This window comes from Schistocerca gregaria, chromosome 2, assembly GCF_023897955.1.
Source record: "Schistocerca gregaria isolate iqSchGreg1 chromosome 2, iqSchGreg1.2, whole genome shotgun sequence".
Lineage (NCBI taxonomy): Eukaryota > Metazoa > Arthropoda > Insecta > Orthoptera > Acrididae > Schistocerca > Schistocerca gregaria.
This window is the reverse complement of record NC_064921.1, coordinates 703,403,948-703,423,235: the sequence shown is the minus strand read 5'-3', so window position 1 is coordinate 703,423,235 and position 19,288 is coordinate 703,403,948. Positions and strand designations below refer to the sequence as shown.

Sequence of the window (19,288 nt, the reverse complement as noted above, 5' to 3'; positions counted from 1 at the left end):
TACACAGAAGTCCACTGGTGTTAAATCGAGTGATTTTGGTGGCCACGTCCACTCAAAGTCCGAACTTTCCTACCGAGATAAGCGACGACTTCATGATGACAATGTGGTGGCGTGCCATCTTGCTGTAAAATAAATTATTTGCCAATATCATGCTGTAATTGAGGCATTAGATAATGTTCAAACATGTCCAGGTACGATATGCCAGTTACAATTGACCCGGCAGAAAAGAAATATTCGATTACGTGGCGTGGTTTCTGCTCACGCCATATCTGAAAATTATTCCGATTCACTTTACCGTCGGAATGGAAGGTGGCTTCGTGACTAAACACAATTTTATGAAGAAAATCGTCTGCAGTCTGCATTTTATTAAACACTTCTACACAAAACTCAGCTCGTTTTTCTTTGCCCATGTCTCTTAATGCTTGAAACAGTTCCATTCTGTGGGGTTTTAATGACAAACGTTTCCATCTACATCTACATCTGCGCGGATACTCTGCAATTCCCACTTAAGTGCACGGTAGAGGGTTCATCAAAACACCTTCACAAATCTCTATCATTCCAATCTCGTACAGCGTGCAGAAAGAACGAACACTTATATCTTTCCGTGCGAGCTCTGATTTCCTTTATTTTATCATGGTGATCGTTTCTCCCTATGTAGGTCGGTTTCAACAAAATATTTTCGCATTCAGAGGAGAAAGTTGGTAATTGGAATTTCTTGCGAAGATTCTGCAGCAAAGAAAAACGCTTTTGTTTTAATGATGTCCACCCCAAATCCTATACTTATCAGTGACACTCTCTCCCCTATTTCGCGATTATACAAAACGTGCTCCCCTTCTTTGAACTTTTTCGATGTACTCTGTCAATCCTATCTGGTAAGGATCTCACACCACGCAGCAGTATTCTAAAAGAGGACGGACAAGCTAGTGTAGGCAGTCCCCTTAGCAGATCTATTGCATTTTTTAAGTGTCCTGGAAATAAAACACAGTCTTTGGTTAGCCTTCTCCACGACATTTTCTATGTATTCCTTCAAATTTAAATTGTTCATAATTGTAATTTCCAGGTATTTAGGTGAATTTACATCCTTCGGATTTGACTGATTTATTGTGTAGTCGAAGTTTAACGCATTCCTTTTAGCACTCATGTAGATGACCTCACACTTTTCATTATTTAGGGTCAATTGCCAATTTTAGCACCATACAGATATCTTTTCTAAATCGTTTTTCAATTTGTTTTGATCTTCTGATGACCTTACTAGTCGATAAACGCCAGCGTCATCAGCAAGCAACCTAAGACATCTGCCCAGATTGCTTCCTGAGTCGTTTAATAGATAAGGAACAGCAAAGGGCCTACAACACTACCTTGGGGAACGCCAGAAATCACTTCTGTTTTATTCGATGACTTTCCGTCAATTACTACGAACTGTGTGTCCTCTCTGACAGGAAATCACGAATCCAGTTACATTAATGAGACGATGTTCCATAAGCACTCAATTTCACTACAAGCCGCTTGTGTAGTACAGTGTCAAAAGCCTTCCCGAAATCCAGAAATACGGAATCAATCTCAAATCCCTTGTCAATAACACTCAGGACATCATGCGAGTAAAGAGCTAGTTGTGTTTCACAAGAACGATGTTTTCTAAATCCATGTTGACTGAGTGTCAGTAGACCGTTTCCTTCGAGGTAATTCATAGTGTTCGGACACAATATATGTTCAAAAATCCTGTTGTATATCGACGTTAACGACATGGGCCTGTGATTTAGTGGATTACTCCTACTACCTTTCTTGAATATTGGTGTGACCTGTGCAACTTTCCAGTCTTTGAGTAATGGATCTTTCGTCGAGCGGACGGTTGTATATGATTGTTAAGTACGGAGCTACTGCATCAGCAAACTCTGAAAGGAACCTAATTGGTATACAGTCTGGACCAGAAGACTTGCTTTTATTAACTGATTTAAGTTGCTTCACAACTCCGAGGATATTTACTTCTACGTTACTCATGATGGCAGCTGTTTTTGATTCGAATTCTGGAATATTTACTTTGTCTTCTTCGACGCATAGTTTGGTTGTGGAAACTATTATAAGGATCTCGCACTGAAGTCCGTGCTAAATTTCGAGCTTCTGTAAAAGATCGCCAATCTTGGGGATTTTTCGTCCGTTAAATTTGGCATGTTTGTTTCGTTGTTTCTGCAACAGTGTTCTGACCCGTTTTGTGTACCAAGGAGGATCAGCTCCGTCGTTTGTTAATTTATTTGGTATAAATCTCTCAATTGCTACCGATACTATATCTCTGAATTCAAGACACATCTGTTCTACACTTATATTGCTAATTTTAAAGGAGTGGAGATCGTCTCTCAGGAAGGGCTCAAGTGAATTTTTATCTGTTTTTTTTTTTTTTTTATTAATTGGTATTTTTTCGTTCATCCGCCTCCCGCGTATAGAGGACTCCTGACCTATTCAGCGGAACCCTAAACACAACCACTCATTGGCGCAAGTCGAGGAACCTGCAGCCTAAATGGTCGCAGGACCATCTTAGCTTCTGATTCAGACCCTACAGTTGGTTCAGTACCAGAGGCTCGTAATCAGTCCTGCCGACTATGCTGCAAATAGGCAGCTCTGCTTTCATCTCGCAAGCAAGACGGCAGCCTTTACCACTTCTGTTAGCCGCTCGAAACCAGAGAGAATCTCTTCTGATTCAATGTGGCACACATCATTGGTACCGACGTTAGCCACCACCTGCAGTTGGCTGCACCCTGTGCTCTTCATGGCACCTGCCAGGACACATTCTACATATGGAGTGACTCCACCCGATATGCACTCGGAGTGCACATTGGCTTCCTTCCCCTTCTTAGCAGCCATTCCCCTATGGGGCCCCATAATCCACCTAACGTTGGAGCTCCCAACTTTCAATGATCCCACCTTCTGTGATTATCCAGATCTTACAGTCTGAGAGATTTACTCTGAAACAAGACAGGCGACGGCATCTGGCTGAGCGACAGTGTCACCCACAGACAGCTGCTGGAACCTGTTTGTCAGACTAAGAGGGGAGGCCTTACGTGCAGCCAACTGGAAAGTCTTTCGCTGCCTACTACGCCCAGAGGCGACCTTCCACTCGATCACAGATGAGGGGTCAATCTCAGTGCGAGTAGTAACTGGGCTGGCCACCAGTGAGGTCTGATTGGAGGACTTGGACGTGCTCGACGTCCGTTGGATCCCCACAGCTGGCCCACAACAGTGATGCCCATCCACTGCAGTCTCAAGCCGTGTAACTGAAACCATCACAGCCTGGAGCTGAGAGCAAAGCGCCACCAACTCGGCTTGCATCTGTACACAACAGTCACAGTCCCTTTCCAAACTAAAGACTGTGGAAAACTAAACTACCTAGATAAACAGACTGTCAGCATGTGTGTCGGAACTCTATTAAAGACACTGACGAAAACTCAGGAACTGTGTCTAATAAATTAGATTAATACGCAGAGATTCAAAAAACCTAACTACCGAAGCACTCAGGTGAAACTAAATAATTCGCCCCTGATTAGGAACTTGTAAAATGTCACAAAATCGGTTTACTTCCCGATGCAAACGAAAATGCGAAAACTGTGGTTATTAGATATTAAATTAACAAGCAGAAATTCAAGAAACTAAACTATTAAAGCATACGTGGAATGTGTCGAAGTTCTGTCTTTTCTACAACTGCGGCAGTATGGCGAAAATTAACTTTTTCAATAGAACTGAGCACTACCACACTAAATGCCCACATGTAAGAGCGTTTCTTAACAGTGAGTTACTTCAGCGATGGCGTGGCTGCAAGGGGAGCACGTATCTTGCATTGAACTATTCGCCTCCAAGGTTCCCTTCATTCACAGCATGTCAGTTTTATTTGGTGAGGATATATGAAAGCCCAGCTTCAGATGCACTGGGACGCCGCACAGTAACAGCACTGAAAGCAGGAACGCCAGACGTGCTAGAAAAAGTATAGGACGGGTTTGTCTGTCGGCTGGATAGGACATTTGTCGTGTGTCTGGTGTAGGGCACATTGAAGATTTGTGAAATATGAATGAAAACATTGATCCTAAAAGTACACTACTGGCCATTAAAATTGCTACACCACGAAGATGATGTGCTACAGACGCGATATTTAACCGACAGGACGAAGATGTTGTGATATGCATATGATTAGCTTTTCAGAGCATTCACACAAGGTTGGTGCCGGTAGCGACACCTACAACGTGCTGACATGAGGAAAGTTTCCAACCCATTTTTCATACACAAACAGCAGTTGACAGGCGTTACCAGGCGAAACGTTGTTGTGATGCCTCGTGTAAGGAGGAGAAATGCGTACCATCACGTTTCCGACTTTGACAAAGGTCGGATTCTAGCCTATCGCGATTGTGGTTTATCGTATCGCGACATTGCTGTTCGCTTTGGTCAAGATCCAATGGATGTTAGTAGAATATGGAATCGGTGGTTTCAGGAGGGTAATACGGAACGGCGTGCTGGATCCCAGCGGCCTCGTATCACTAGCAGTCGAGATGACAGGCATCTTATCCGCATGGCTGTAACGGATCGTGCAGCCACGTCTCGATCACTGAGTCAGCAGATGGGGACGTTTGCAAGACAACAACCATCTGCACCAACAGTTCGACGACGTTTGTCGCAGCGTCGACTATCAGCGTGGAGACCTTGGCTTCGGTTACCCTTGACGCTGCATCACAGACAGGAGCGCCTGCGATGGTGTACTCAACGACGAACCTGGGTACATGAATGGAAAAACGTCATTTTTTCGGGTGAATCCAGGTTCTGTTTACAGCATCATGATGGTCGCATCCGTGTTTGGCGACATCGCGGAGAACGCACATTGGAAGCGTGTATTCGTCATCGCCATACAGGCGTATCACCCGTCGTGATGGTATGGGGTGCCATTGGTTACACGTCTCGGTCACCTCTTGTTAGCATTGAGGGCACTTTGAACAGTGGACCTTACATTTCGGATGTGTTACGATCCGTGGCTCTACCCTTCATTCGATCCCTGCGAAACCCTACATTTGGTTTGGCTCTGAGCACTATGGGACTTAACATCTGTGGTCATCAGTCCCCTAGAACTTAGAACTACTTAAACCTAACTAACTTAAGGACATCACACACACCCATGCCCGAGGCAGGATTCGAACCTGCGACCGTAGCAGTCGCGCGGTTCCGGACTGAGCGCCTAGAACCACTAGACCAAAAACCCTACATTTCAGCAGGATAATGCACTACCGCATGTTGCAGGTCCTGTACGGGGGTTGATAAAGAAAATGTTCGACTGTTGCCCTGGCCAGCACCTTCTCCAGATCTCTCAACAACTGAAAACTTCTGGTCAATGGTTGCCGAGCAACTGGCTCGTCACAATACGCATGTCACTACTCTTGACGAACTGTGGTATCGTGTTGAAGCTGCATGAGCATCTGTACCTCTACACGTCATCCAAGCTCTTGTTTGACTCAATGCCCAGGCGTATCAAGGCCGTTATTACGGCCAGAGGTGGTTGTTCTGGGTACTGATTTCTCAGGATCTATGCACCCAAATTGCGTGAAAATGTAATCACATGTCAGTTCTAGTATATACCCGTTTATCATCCGCATTTCTTCTTGGTGTAGCATTTTTAATGGCCAGTAGTGTAGTTGTAAAAAGTACCACAACGTCGTACACAGTCCGGCCACAGTAATTTGACCAGCGCCTATGTTCTACGGCAGCGTGGAATAACCACCTACAGACAGCAGATTGCAGCATTGGTGGTGGAGGGTATATAAAGTGTGTCGGGGCGGGGGAGCGGAAAACAGTGCAGTACTCGTCGTAACACGGAACACGGAAACGGAACGATTTATCTGAGTTCCGAAAGGGTGCTGATCATTAACTTTCGGGGTCAACGATAGGAGTATTTACGAAATGGCTACGTTGGTAAACTATTCACATACCCTCGAGATAAAAGAATACCATAAATGCTAAAATGGCGCTCTCCAAAACCGGCGCTGAGGCAACAGTGATGCACCACCTGCCACAGATGACAGGGGTGAAAGACGACTGTGGAGATATGTACGTGTGAATAGACGTGCAGCTGTTGAGTAACTGACTACCTAAATGAACCAAGGGGAAACCATCAGTGCCTCCTTAATGACCGTTCAGCGAACGTTGCTGTATATGAGCCAAGCAGCATGCGCCTGTTTCGTGTACCTTGTTGACTGCTGTTCATCGGCGACGAAGGCTGGATTTTGCACGCCAATACCGCTTGTGGACGTCCACTGAGTGGCGAGAGGTGGCTTTTGCAGATGCATCACGTTCTATGCCCGATAGGACAGACGGCAGTCGGCGTGTACGGCATGAAAGGCCTCAAAGTAAACACCATGAACCAGGAGGGAGCGGTATGTTTTGGGGAACGTTTTCTTAGAATTCTCTGGGTGATCTCATTATCGAAGGCACACTGAATCAACACTAGTATGTATATATCCTTACAGACAGTGTCTACGTCCAAATGCAGTTTGTTTTTCCTCTGACATGATGGCATTTACCATCAACAGAATGCAACTTACCACACAGCTTGCAGTGCACGTGAGTGGTTCGAAGAACACCAGGATAAGCTTGCTGTAACCCATGGCCACCAAACTCACAGGATTTAAATGAAATCGAGAATATGTCGGACCACCTCGACAGGGATGCTCGAGCCATAGGTCCTCAACTGAGAAACCTAGCGCAGCTGGCCACGGCATTGCCGTCAGTACCTTCTAGAACCTCATTGACTCTCTTATTGTATGTCTCGCAGCGCTTCGCATTGCAAAATGTGGTTATTCAAGTTTTTGACGAGTGACCACATTAATGTGACTTGAAAGTGTACGTGCATGCGCGTAAAGAAACACACCCTTATGAATCGGATGTTTTTCTTAAAAAAAAAAAAAAAGAATAGTCCAATGCTTAAGTTATAATTCGCCACCAGTTTTTCCTTTACACTATACAGTCTTTTGAAGTTGGACAAATCTCTTTGAAATGCCCTGTATTTGATTTTCATACGGTGAAAGGAATATACACACTCCTTCTCTCTTCTCTCTCCCTCTCTCTCTCTCTCTCTCTCTCTCTCTCTCTCTCTCTCTCTCTCTCTCTCTCTATCTTTCTCTCTCTCTCTAACATAACATAAACCTCTATTTCATCTACTCATAGAAGTATACTTTTAGGTGCATCTGTCATTTTATAAAGTAATTTGAAACTCAATCACATGAAATACTTCAGCGTTCATTCCTTCTGTATGTCAATCTTCGCATACGAAACGTTACAAGAGCTTGTCTTCCCATACCGTTTCTGTTCTTGACACTCTTTGTATTATATAGTGGCGAGCTTTTTTCTGCTTTTCCTCGCATACAAGTTATGATACCGATTAAAAAAGCACTCACTCGTTGAGGAATGAAAATTTTTCTATAGTGCAAGAAACAACTCATTATATGCGGCGAACTGTACGTAACGGCCAAGCGCTGTAGGCGAGTGGTTCTAGGCGCTTCGGTCTGGAACCTCGCAGCTGCTCGAATCCTGCCTCGGGCATGGATGTGTGTGATGCCCTTAGGTTAATTGGGTTTAAGTAGTTCTAAGTCTAGGGGACTGATGAACTCAGATGCTAAGTCCCATAGTGCTTAGAGCCATTTAAACCACTTTTTGTACGTAACGAGATACAGCGTTTATAGATGATGATACTGCTAGGCAATTAAATTGGTTTTACGTCCTCCATTCCTCCCACGTAAATGAATACCAGCTCCGAGTGCGCTCCGGAAAGTCAAAGGAAACATATACATAAGATGTTTCTGGAGCAATAGCCTTGGTTTGGTGCTCATAATCAATATTGAACTACGTTTCATTACTTCGCTACTTTCAAGCAAAGTAGCGGCAGCATTGCGGCACCACCAAGAATTAATACTCGGTCCACAGGTCGACGCTTACGATGAAATCTCCATCACTCTTTCGGAATTTCTCGAATACTGACAAAGGTGCAACAGAAGCACTTATAAGTGAGAAAGAGAATAAAATAAGCTTCACTTCCTTCCTCAAATTCTGAAATACCCCTCCAGCAACCTCAGCACAAATTAAGACGAATGTTACAAACAAAATGTCAGGACTATCAGGTATAGTTCACTGAAATCCAAGCTAAGAACAAGGATGCTAGTGGCTAGGTATCCCTCCACACATCTTCACTGTGAATGGCATTTCCCGTGAAATAAGAACGTACGGAAATATAAACATGAATGGCGCGAAGTTTTGGGCACTGATCAAGCGGAATCTGTTCCAAGCGAAGCTCGGGCAAAGGGAGTTTGATGTGTTTCAGGCCGTCAGAAAGAGACTGCCTTCGGGCATTACGGTATGGGTTACCACAGCTTACACTGACTCTAAAGCTTTAGTGTTTGCTGAGTAAACATTTCCAGCAGAACAACTCTGTACGTAGACTTCACGCAATACCCAACGGACGCTCCTAAACTCTCGATATCACAATCTCTTGACTTGCTCCTCTTTTACACTACATGGAAGATGGCGGGACGGCACCCGATTCGACCTGCATTGAAAGCAGTATGTCTTGACAATTTTCGGCGGTAGTTGGAAAAACATGGGACCCTTAACACCGCTACAGTTATCCCTATGCACAACTGGAGAAACTGAATTGTAGCTCGAAGAGGCTATTGCAGAAACTGAAATATCTGTCCAAGACACTGTATACGCAAGTGTATAATAGTGCGATTATTCAGCCTTCAGAGTGAAAACCACAACAACAACGATGTACAAACTGCATAATACGTGAATAAAATTTCATTCATATGGTGCTACTGCTTTAGAGTGTTTGCAGTAGTGTTATTTGTAGCCACATTGGCCTTTGTGGAGGGACTACAAAACTTTCAAAAAGTAGTATAAGACATCGAAACAATCTGTCACATAGTGTTTATAAATGTACGGATGAATTTTTTCCGTGATAAGTAAACCTAAATTTTTCATCCACACTTTGATTTTTGCAGATGAAACTGTTTAAACGTTGTTTATTTTCTCTCTCCTGCTGTGTATAAAACACGCACGCACACACACACACACACACACACACACACATAGACAGAGAGAGAGAGAGAGAGAGAGAGAGAGAGAGAGAGAAAGTAGAGGAAACAGCTAACAGCTAACAAGTCTCAAGACAAGTAAGCACTCGTTGGCAGCATCTGTATCGAAAGCTGCCCTTTCCGCAAAGTGGAATGAATCATTCATGTTTAAAGTGAGTTCGTAATTTGTTGTTCCATGCTTACATGAAATGTAATTCGAGCTTAAAATAATTTCGGAATCTCAAAGTAACTAGTAGACTCATTCAGCCTTTCTAAATGACGTGCTTTGCATGGTTAGATCACGCTAAAGTGATCCAAGAAGAGACGTAAATTTCTCGTAAGCTACTCGATGATACTATAGTGAAAAAAAAAATAATATTCCATCAAAACTGGAAATAAAGTGTGAACTCTACATGATCATGTATACATATTGTTCTCCAGAACACTTTTCCGTCAGCTTTTCTTCTTTTCCTCTTCATAAAGCAGCACAAAGGCTACAGTTCCATCATCATCGCTCATTTATTCACTGTGACACAGTGCTGCAGTAGAAGATGGAGCGTCATCTACACTGGGGGAACACAGAGATTGCTTCCGGCGTTGTTGATTCTGGTCAGTGAACGCATGACCCTCCCCCACCCCTCCGCCTTAATAATGTGAGTTCTTTGGCGCTTTTGGCACGTGCGACGCCCCCCCCTTCCCCCTCCTAGTGAACGCTTTACCCCTACGGAAACATTCAGTGTGGGACACAGCCACTATGTGACCAATTCAATAGCTCTAACCGACATACTACATCGGCTTCTTAGTTTGTCGAAGGAAAATATTAAAGGAAAATTATAATTTCAGTTGTGTTACTCAATCAATGTGAAGTGTACCTTCCACTGTACTGTAGTATTATTTGACATTAATATGCAGTGAAAGCAAACATATGAAGTAAAACACTACTGAAAAGTGAAAATATTCAGGTAACGAATTCGTAACAATGGATTCTTTTTGTTAACGAATTTTATTCGTTATGTTTATTGTATCATACAAAACGCATTCACACACAATAAATATATCCTATTTATACAGCTTAGCCCAGGATGGCCTTGCCATAGGCAAGGGGGGCAGCGTACTTAGCAATGGCCGGGGCGGCGTAAGCCACAGGGGCGGCGATCTTAGCGACGGCGGGGGCGGCGTAGGCGACGGGAGCGGCCACCTTGGCGACGACGGGGGCGGGGTGGGCGCCGGCCTCCTTGTGCACGACGGCGTTGAAGCCGTTGACGGGGTCGGCGGTGTAGTCGACGGTGCGGATGGAGCCGTCGGGCTCGACCAGGCTGTAGCTGCCCTGGACGACGTCACCGCTGCGGCTCTCCTGCTGGTTCTTGGAGTCACCGGTGAGGGCGTCCTGAACGCTGTAGGCGTAGCTGTACTGGGGGTTGGGGTCGTACTCGGCGGCCACGGCGGCGGGGGCGGCGACTGCGACGGGGGCGGCTCTCACGGCGGGGGCGACGGCCAGGGGGGCGGCACGCAGCGCGGGGGCGGCGTATGCCACGGGAGCAGCGTGGAGTGCGGGGGCGGCGTAGGCCAGAGGGGCGGCGTAAGCGCGGGCGGCGATGGCTGGGCCGGGGGCGACCACAGCGGGGGCTCCCAGGTAGCCAGCACGGGCTACGGCCACGAAGGCGGCGAGGACGATCAGCTGAAACACACAGGATATCTGTCAGTTAATAGTGTCCAGCTTCATTTCCTTGTGAGGCAGCGTGTAGACTTAAATCATAACATTTACTTAGTTCTTTATACGTTCTTCAGCGGCGCTTTAAAAGCTAATGAGGAGCCATAATTATTTGGATATGGATGGAAAAGTGCAAGAGATTGGCATTTTAAAGATCCATTAATAGCTGCCGAATGAAACGTTTTTGACCACTATAAGTTTACTGAGACTATCATCATTACGGCACTTCAGTGGTGTTTAACATCTTTTTAATCCGCATTAGCTGCATGGCACTGTTATATCTGTGATGTTAATTTTATGACGCAATGTTGCAGAACAAACGGAAACTCAGTTTAACTGTCAATTAACTGTCAACACCTTACGTGCGGTGTCGCAGCAGCGTATTTAGTATGGTCAGCATTATTTTTCTTTCTTCAACAGTTGAGTGACTGAGCAATGGCCGTGCAATTACTTCGCTTTTGGTTGGAAATTAGTTGGAATAATAAAGAAAAGCGCTGATACCTCGTAAAAATCACATTCTTTTCCCAGTGGAATGAGACATGACAGACATTGGTGTATGGGTGGTTCACTGTGAGCTGAGTAATTCTTTTTAATTAAAGTTCCTAGTGATGAGCTACGAATGAAATCTGTCTCTTTCCTTTCCACAGGATATCTTGTTGTTAACTCCCGAGGAGATATCGCACGGAGCAGAGCCGCGTAGATTCGAATTCAAATCTCTGTCCAGCATTAGTCTTTAATACGTTATTACTTTTTGGCCCTAATTATTTTCGTCAGAAACTTTTCGTCAGTCGCCCCCGCTCACGAAGAAGTATTCGATTGACTTTGTACTCATGTTCTAGTCTATTCAATCTGATTTAAACTATCGACAAATTTCGTAATTCAGTATTGGAGCAGTTCCTTAACTAGATCCACGATAGATTCCTTGCTCCATTTACGTTTCTTCTGAGGAAAAGCTGCATATCAGAAAGCGTGAAAATTGACGAGATGTTTAACTTTACTTCCTGCCTTTGGAATTTTTTACTTAGAACCTTCACTGATTGAAAGTTCCACAGCGCTTCCCCATATTGCGTGGAGTACCCCACTTGTAGCTGTAAAGCACAGTCAGACAGAGTAGCTAGTAAAATGCACTGAATCCTACATAATATTCGTTATCAAATTTAGACAGAATCTGCCACTTTCATATCTGTGTCAGCACTGGTATTCTTGCAGTTGGCAACACGCTTTATGTTCGAAGCACGTGAAGAAAGTGTAACACCGCTGAGTCATGGACACTTGAAACACAGTTGAGAGGTGGAAGTTGAGCAGTCTTCTGGCGGCACCCACCTTGCAGGCCATGTCGATGAGTTTCTTGCTGTGTGGAGCTGAGAACTGGCGATGCACTGTCCGGCCGGCAGTTATATACCCGCTGCAGGCGTGGCTGGGCGCTGCCCGCGTTTTCGCAACGCGCGATGTGGATGGCGGCCACTGGCCACAGCAGACCTTGGGCGCACCTACCCCAATTGAGACACAGCCGTCCGCTACGAAATGCAACCCGTTTGGCGCTGAGACTTTCAGCACGCAGAGCACTAATACTGTAATAATATTGATACAAATACACTGACGAGAAAAATTCGCAGCACCAAAAATTAACTAATTCAAAGGAAATTTGGGGAACACGTTTGTCTAGGCAACATATTTAAGTGATTAACATCGCAAGATCACTGGTTAATAGAAGCGCGAGATAAGCCATTGCAAATGTGAAATGCTGCTATATTAATAACCTGTGTAACCGTCAGAATGTTGAATGCAAGAAGGCTGGGGTGGTCGAGCGGTTCTAGGCGCTGATGATCTCAGAAGTTGAGTCCCATAGTGCTCAGAGCCATTTGAACCATTTGAACTTCTGTCACCAGTAAACTTCTTCCACGAAAAATTTTATTTTATGTAATGAACCGTTGGTCATTTAAGGTCACGGGGCTGTTATCTGAGTGCAATCTGAAAAGTTTTAAATTTTGGTGTCGGTCTGAAATTCGAATTTGGGTCTCCCTTTCGCTCTATTTTACTGGTTTGGGTAGACCCTCTATCATTCATATGCTGAATATTTAAAAATTCATTGTGGTTTTGACAGCCGATACAATACTACTCACTATGATAGGTTTAAATGTAGACGTATAGAGAGAAACAGTTAAAGAATTGTTAAGTTAAATGCGTAAATTACTTTAAATGACACAAAGTGCAAATCTAGCAATATTAAGATGTAAATGCCTTCAATGGAAAGGATGAGACCCACGTTTTACTAGCAAATTTTCAATATTTTTCGTCAATTTGGTCAGGTTTAACATTAAATGCCCTCGATTAGTGATATGAATTGCTTAATTTTTTTCGTACGAAGATCGGCATGAGCGCTGGAACCCCTTTCCACGAAATATTAGGGAGGAAAAGCTATCAAAAGCCTTCTGTCGGTAGTCCACGATACAGGATATGTAGCAGCTATGTCTCTCTGAAGCGAAAACTGTTGATAAACCGTTCTAAACTGTGTCTTAATTTCTTTGTTAGTGCTTATTCCGAACAGTTCTTCTTGTAATATGATATTCAATTCTTCAATATCACTATATTGATTGATAATCCACTGTGGTATGTCCATAGTCAAACATACCGAATCCTAGTTTCAAAGTATTTGTGCAGGACATTTAAATTTTGAAAGTAGGTTGAATCCTCATCACCCTGACAGTTTGTGGCGAATTGGGATACTGAGAAAATTACGCCGTCCATTGTTTTGCTACATTAGTTTATTTCTGGAAGGAAATGCTGTAATGATAGACTTTTTTTCTGATTTGGACTCTCACTTCGTAACTGCAAGCTAACCTCATTAATCTATCACATAATCAATGTGTGGTTACCACTTGATCAGGTTTTCCTTTAAAATATAATGTTTAGCTTCCAAAACGAGAGATAAATCTTGTCGGTTGTAAGCCTTTTGACAGCTAGCGTACATTAGTGCGAAGAAGTAATCTTCACTTAACAGCGCAAATAACCTAGAACTCATAGTGTTGTTTCTAATTTTGTTGACGACTTTAATGACAAATGGAAGAGATTGATGCTGTCTACCCTCAGATCCCTTCCCCCATGAACCACGAGCCTTGCCGTTGGTGGGAAGGCTTGCGTGCCTCAACGATACAGATAGCCGGACCGTAGGTGCAACCACAACGGTGGGGTATCTGTTGAGAGGCCAGACAAACGTATGGTTCCTGAAGAGGGGCAGCAGCCTTTTCAGTAGTTGCAGGGGCACCAGTCTGGATGATTGACTGATCTGGCCTTGTAACATTAACCAAAATGGCAGTGCTGTTCTGGTACTGCGAACGGCTGAAAGCAAGGGGAAACTACAGCAGTAATTTTTCCCGAGGGCATGCAGCTTTACTGTATGATTAAATGATGATGGCGTCCTCTTGGGTAAAATATTCCGGAGGTAAAATAGTCCCCCATTCGGATCTCCGGGCGGGGACTACTCAAGACGACGTTGTTCTTGGGAGAAAGAAAACTGACATTCTACGGATCGGAGCGTGGAATGTCAGATCCCTTAATCGGGCGGGTAGGTTAGAAAATTTAAAAAGGGAAATGGATAGGTTAAAGTTAGATATAGTGGGAATTAGTGAAGTTCGGTGGCAGGAGGAACAAGATTTTTGGTCAGGTGAATACAGGGTTATAAATACAAAATTAAATAGAGGTAATGCAGGAGTAGGTTTAATAATGAATAAAAAAAAATAGGAGCGCTGGTAAGCAACTACAAACAGCATAGTGAACGCATTATTGTGGCCAAGATAGACACGAAGGCCACGCCTACTACAGTAGTACAAGTTTATATGCCAACCAGCTGTGCAGATGACGAAGAAATTGATGAAATGTATGATGAGATAAAAGAAATTATTCAGGTAGTGAAGGGAGATGAATATTTAATAGTCATTGGTGACTGGAATTCAAGAGTAGGAAAAGGGAGAGAAGGAAACATAGTAGGTGAATATGGATTGGGGCTAAGAAATGAAAGAGGAAGCCGCCTTGTAGAATTTTGCGCAGAGCACAACTTAATCATAGCTAACACTTGGTTTAAGAATCATAAAAGAAGGTTGTATACATGGAAGAACCCTGGAGATACTAAAAGGTATCAGATAGATTGTATAATGGTAAGACAGAGATTTAGGAACCAGGTTTTAAATTGTAAGACATTTCCAGGGGCAGATGTGGACTCTGACAACAATCTATTGGTTATGAACTGTAGATTAAAACTGAAGAAACTGCAAAAAGGTGGGAATTTAAGGAGATGGGACCTGGATAAACTGAAATTACCAGAGGTTGTACAGACTTTGAGGGAGAGCATAAGGGAACAATTGACAGGAATGGCGGAAAGAAATACAGTAGAATGAGACTGGGTAGCTTTGAGGGATGAAATTGTGAAGGCAGCAGAGGATCAAATAGGTAAAAAGACGAGGGCTAGTAGAAACCCTTGGGTAACAGAAGAAATATTGAATTTAATTGATGAAAGGAGAAAATATAAAAATGCAATAATTGAAGCAGGCAAAAAGGAATACTAACGTCTTAAAAATGATATCGACAGGCAGTGCAAAACGGCTAAGCAGGGATGGCTAGAGGTCAAATGTAAGGATGTAGAGGCTTATGTCACTAGGGGTAAGATAGATACTACCTACAGGAAAATTAAAGAGACCTTTGGAGAAAGGAGAACTATTTGCATGAATATCAAGAGCTTTGTTGGAAACGAAGTTCTAAGCTAGAAGGGAAAGCAGAAAGGTGGAAGGAGTATGGCTCTGAGCACTATGGGACTTAACATCTGTGGTCATCAGTCCCCTAGAACTCAGAACTACTTAAACCTAACTAGCCTAAGGACATCACACAAATCCATGCCCGAGGCAGGATTCGAACCTGCGACCGTAGCAGTCGCGCGGTTCCGGACTGAGCGCCTAGAACCGCGAGACCACAGCGGCCGGCTGTGGAAGGAGTATATAGAGGGTCTGTACAAGGGCGATGTACTTGAGGACAATATTATGGAAATGGAAGAGGATGTAGATGAAGATGAAATGGGAGATATGATACTGCGTGAAGAGTTTGACAGAGCACTGAAAGACCTGAGTCGAAACAAGGCGCCCGGAGTAGACAACATTCCATTAGAACTACTAACAGCCTTGGGAGAGGCAGTTCTGACAAAACTCTACCATCTGGTGAGCAAGTTGTACGAGACAAGCGAAATACCATCAGACTCGAAGAAGAATATAATGATTCGAATTCCAAAGAAAGCAGGTGTTGGCACATGTGAAAATTACCGAACTATCAGTTTAATAAGTCATAGCTGCAAAATACTAACGCGAATTCTTTACAGACGAATGGAAAAACTGGTAGAAGCTGACCTCGGGGAAGGTCAGTTTGGATTCCGGGAAATGTTGGAACACGTGAGGCAAATCTGACCCTACGACTTATCTTAGAAGAAAGATTAAGGAAAGGCAAACCTACGTTTCTAGCATTTGTAGACTTAGAGAAAGCTTTTGACAATGTTGATTGGAATACTGTCTTTCAAATTCTGAAGGTGGTAGGGGTAACAGACAGGGAGCGAAAGGCTATTTACAATTTGTACAAAAACCAAATGGCAGTTATAAGAGTTGAGGGGTATGAAAGGGAAGCAGTGGTTGGGAAAGGAGTGAGACAGGGCTGTAGTCTATCCCCGATGTTATTCAATCTGTATATTGAGCAAGCAGTGAAGGAAACAAAAGAAGAATTCGGAGTAGGTATTAAAATCCATGTAGAAGAAATAAAATCTTTGAGGTTCGCCGATGACACTGTAATACTCTCAGAGGCAGCAAAGGACTTGTAAGAGCAGTTGAACGGAATGGATAGTGTCTTGAAAGGAGGATGTAAGATGAACATCAACGAAACCAAAACGAGGATAATGGAATGTAGTCGAATTAAGTCGGGTGATGCTGAGGGAATTAGACTAGGAAATGAGATACTTAAAGTAGTAAAGGAATTTTGCTATTTGTGGAGCAAAATAACTGATGATGGTCGAAGTAGAGAGGATATAAAATGTAGACTGGAAAGCGTTTCCGAAGAAGAAAAATTTGTTAACATCGAGTATAGATTTAAATGTCAGGAAGTTGATTCTGAACATATTTGTATATATTGTAGCCATGTGTGGAAGTGAAACGTGGGCGATAAATAGTTTAGAGAAGAAGAGAATAGAAGCTTTCGAAATGTGGTGCTACAGAAGAATGCTGAAGATTAGATGGGTAGATCACATAACTAATGAGGAGGTATTGAATAGAATTGGGGAGCAGAGGAGCTTGTGTTACAACTTGACTAGAAGAAGGGATCTGTTGGTAGGACATGGTCTGAGACATCGAGGGATCACCAATTTAGTATTGGAGGGCAGCGTAGAGTGTAAAAATCGTGGAGGGAGTCCAAGAGATGAATACACTAAGCAGAATCAGAAGGATGTAGCCTGCAGTAGGTACTGGGAGATGAAGAAGCTTGCACAGGATAGACTAGCATGGAGAGCTGCATCAAACCAGTCTCAGGACTGAAGACCAGAAGAAAAAACCCTCAGATCTTTAGCAGCCAAATGTTGTCGATGGATGACGCAATGTACAGGAAACACTCTGGATACATTTTGTTTTAAATGCCTTATAGACCCACGATATAGTCCAAACGTGGCAGGTGCTCCATCTGCTTCCGCTGATATTATGTTTGATGAAAGGATCGCTTTTTCCATAAAGTAATCTTCCAAAATGTGTATGTGCAGCGTAATTCAAGTTTAAGAACCTGAAAATCAGACTAGCAACTACATCTCAACATATTCATTTTAATAAAGAATGTTTAAGAAAGAAAATTGTTTCAAGGTATTCAGGGGGACTCTTTACTAAGAGGATGGATGCAGGAAGTTTAGCTGGGAGGAAATGTGAAGGCGTTACTGCGAAGTGAAATTAGAGAGTTGTCCAAAAAAAAGTCAGCGCAGAGTTGTTTGATGCACATTGGAACTTATTAATCTAGTGTCTCCTGTAGTGTTTGATTTATTATCAGTATGTGCACGGAATATATGGAGAAAATGGTAGAGTGCGCAAGACAAAAGCATAACAAAAAGATTTTAATCTTAACAGTGCAGTCATGCACGTCTGGTGAGGTATGTAAACCTATTTTTAATTTTTATACCAGAGTCTTAAATTTAACTTAAATTTTTTGTTTGATGAACAAGAAAAAGGATTGCTACAGAAAGGGCTCAAGTACAATATTAATAAAAAAACTAGGAAAACAGATGTCAAAAATACGTTGATTTCTGTTAAATTTGAGTCAGACACTCTCAAAGTTCCTAAAATTGAGCAAAACAAAATTGCAGTGGGTGTTGATAAAGTGGTTAACCAAGAATCTAATAAGAGAGGGGACAAATCCATTAATGAATAAGATTAGTGAAAGGCATTAGTAAGAAGCTAGTTGATAAGGGGGCTCTTATCACGAAAGTTTATAAAGGGAATACAGTTACAGTAGTTTCCAAAAACGAGATATCGAGAAAATTTTGAAGTTTTTCTTAGAAAATGGGATTGACAGTGTCGACAGCTATCCCACGAATGCCACTCAAAAAATTTAGCAAGAAAACTAAAGTCATATAATGAAATTCTCTCACCTAAGGAGGCACAGTTTCTTAAAGAAATGAACCCTCGTGCATCCAAGCTGAGGGCACAAATCATTGTTCGTAGGAATTAAACCCAATAAGGCCGATCGCACCAGGAAGTAGTGTTTCCATTAACGGGGTAGATGGTTCAAATGGTTCAAATGGCTCTGAGCACTATGGGACTTAAGATCTCCGGTAATCCGTCCCCTAGAACGTAGAACTACTTAAACCTAACTAACCTAAGGACATCACACACATCCATGCCCGAGGCAGGATTCGAACCTGCGGCCGTAGCGGTCGCGTGGTTCCAGACTGAGACGCCTAGAACCGCTCGGCCACCAGGCCCGGAGGGGTTGATGGTTCCCAGCTTTCTGTTACTGTCCCATCACTCATTATGAGCATGTTGGTTATCGAATTTTCTCGCAGACTGTTTCATATGGTACACCCAAGAGATCGGTTTTAAGTTATTCTCCACGAATTGCTTTCATCGATCCATTTTTGTTTTCCATAACTCTTCCTTAAAACGTTGTCCAACACACCTTTATCTATGTAATCTTCGGACTCCTTCTTCTTCGATCATGCTATTCTGGCATAGCTTCCCGGCTCTCCTTGTTTCACATCTTCATTTCTGCGGCGTCGTTGTCTAGATGCAAAGTACTCCTTTAGAATGACCTCTGCCGACAGGTATCGATGCCTCCATTGCTCTGTGTACAGCTCCTGTCAGTTCGTGTGCTTTAACATGTCCACTACCACCCAGCGATGGACTTCACGACACTGAAACAGTCTTCTTTGTTCTTTCCAGTTAATCGTCCTTGATATTATATTTGGGCCTTATGCGCATCTGTGGCG

General features: G+C 43.2%; 1 protein-coding gene across 1 annotated transcript; it reads right to left on the bottom strand.

The window, feature by feature from the left end:
* Positions 1 to 10,073: 10,073 nt before the first annotated feature.
* Positions 10,074 to 12,160, bottom strand: LOC126334814 (cuticle protein 21-like). Its single transcript, XM_049997454.1, has 2 exons — positions 12,124 to 12,160; positions 10,074 to 10,767 (listed from the first exon to the last, which is right to left on the bottom strand). Exons 1-2 carry the CDS (start codon positions 12,133 to 12,135, stop codon positions 10,162 to 10,164), a joined length of 618 nt encoding a protein of 205 aa, XP_049853411.1. The 5' UTR covers positions 12,136 to 12,160; the 3' UTR covers positions 10,074 to 10,161.
* Between the last annotated feature and the right edge of the window lie 7,128 nt (positions 12,161 to 19,288).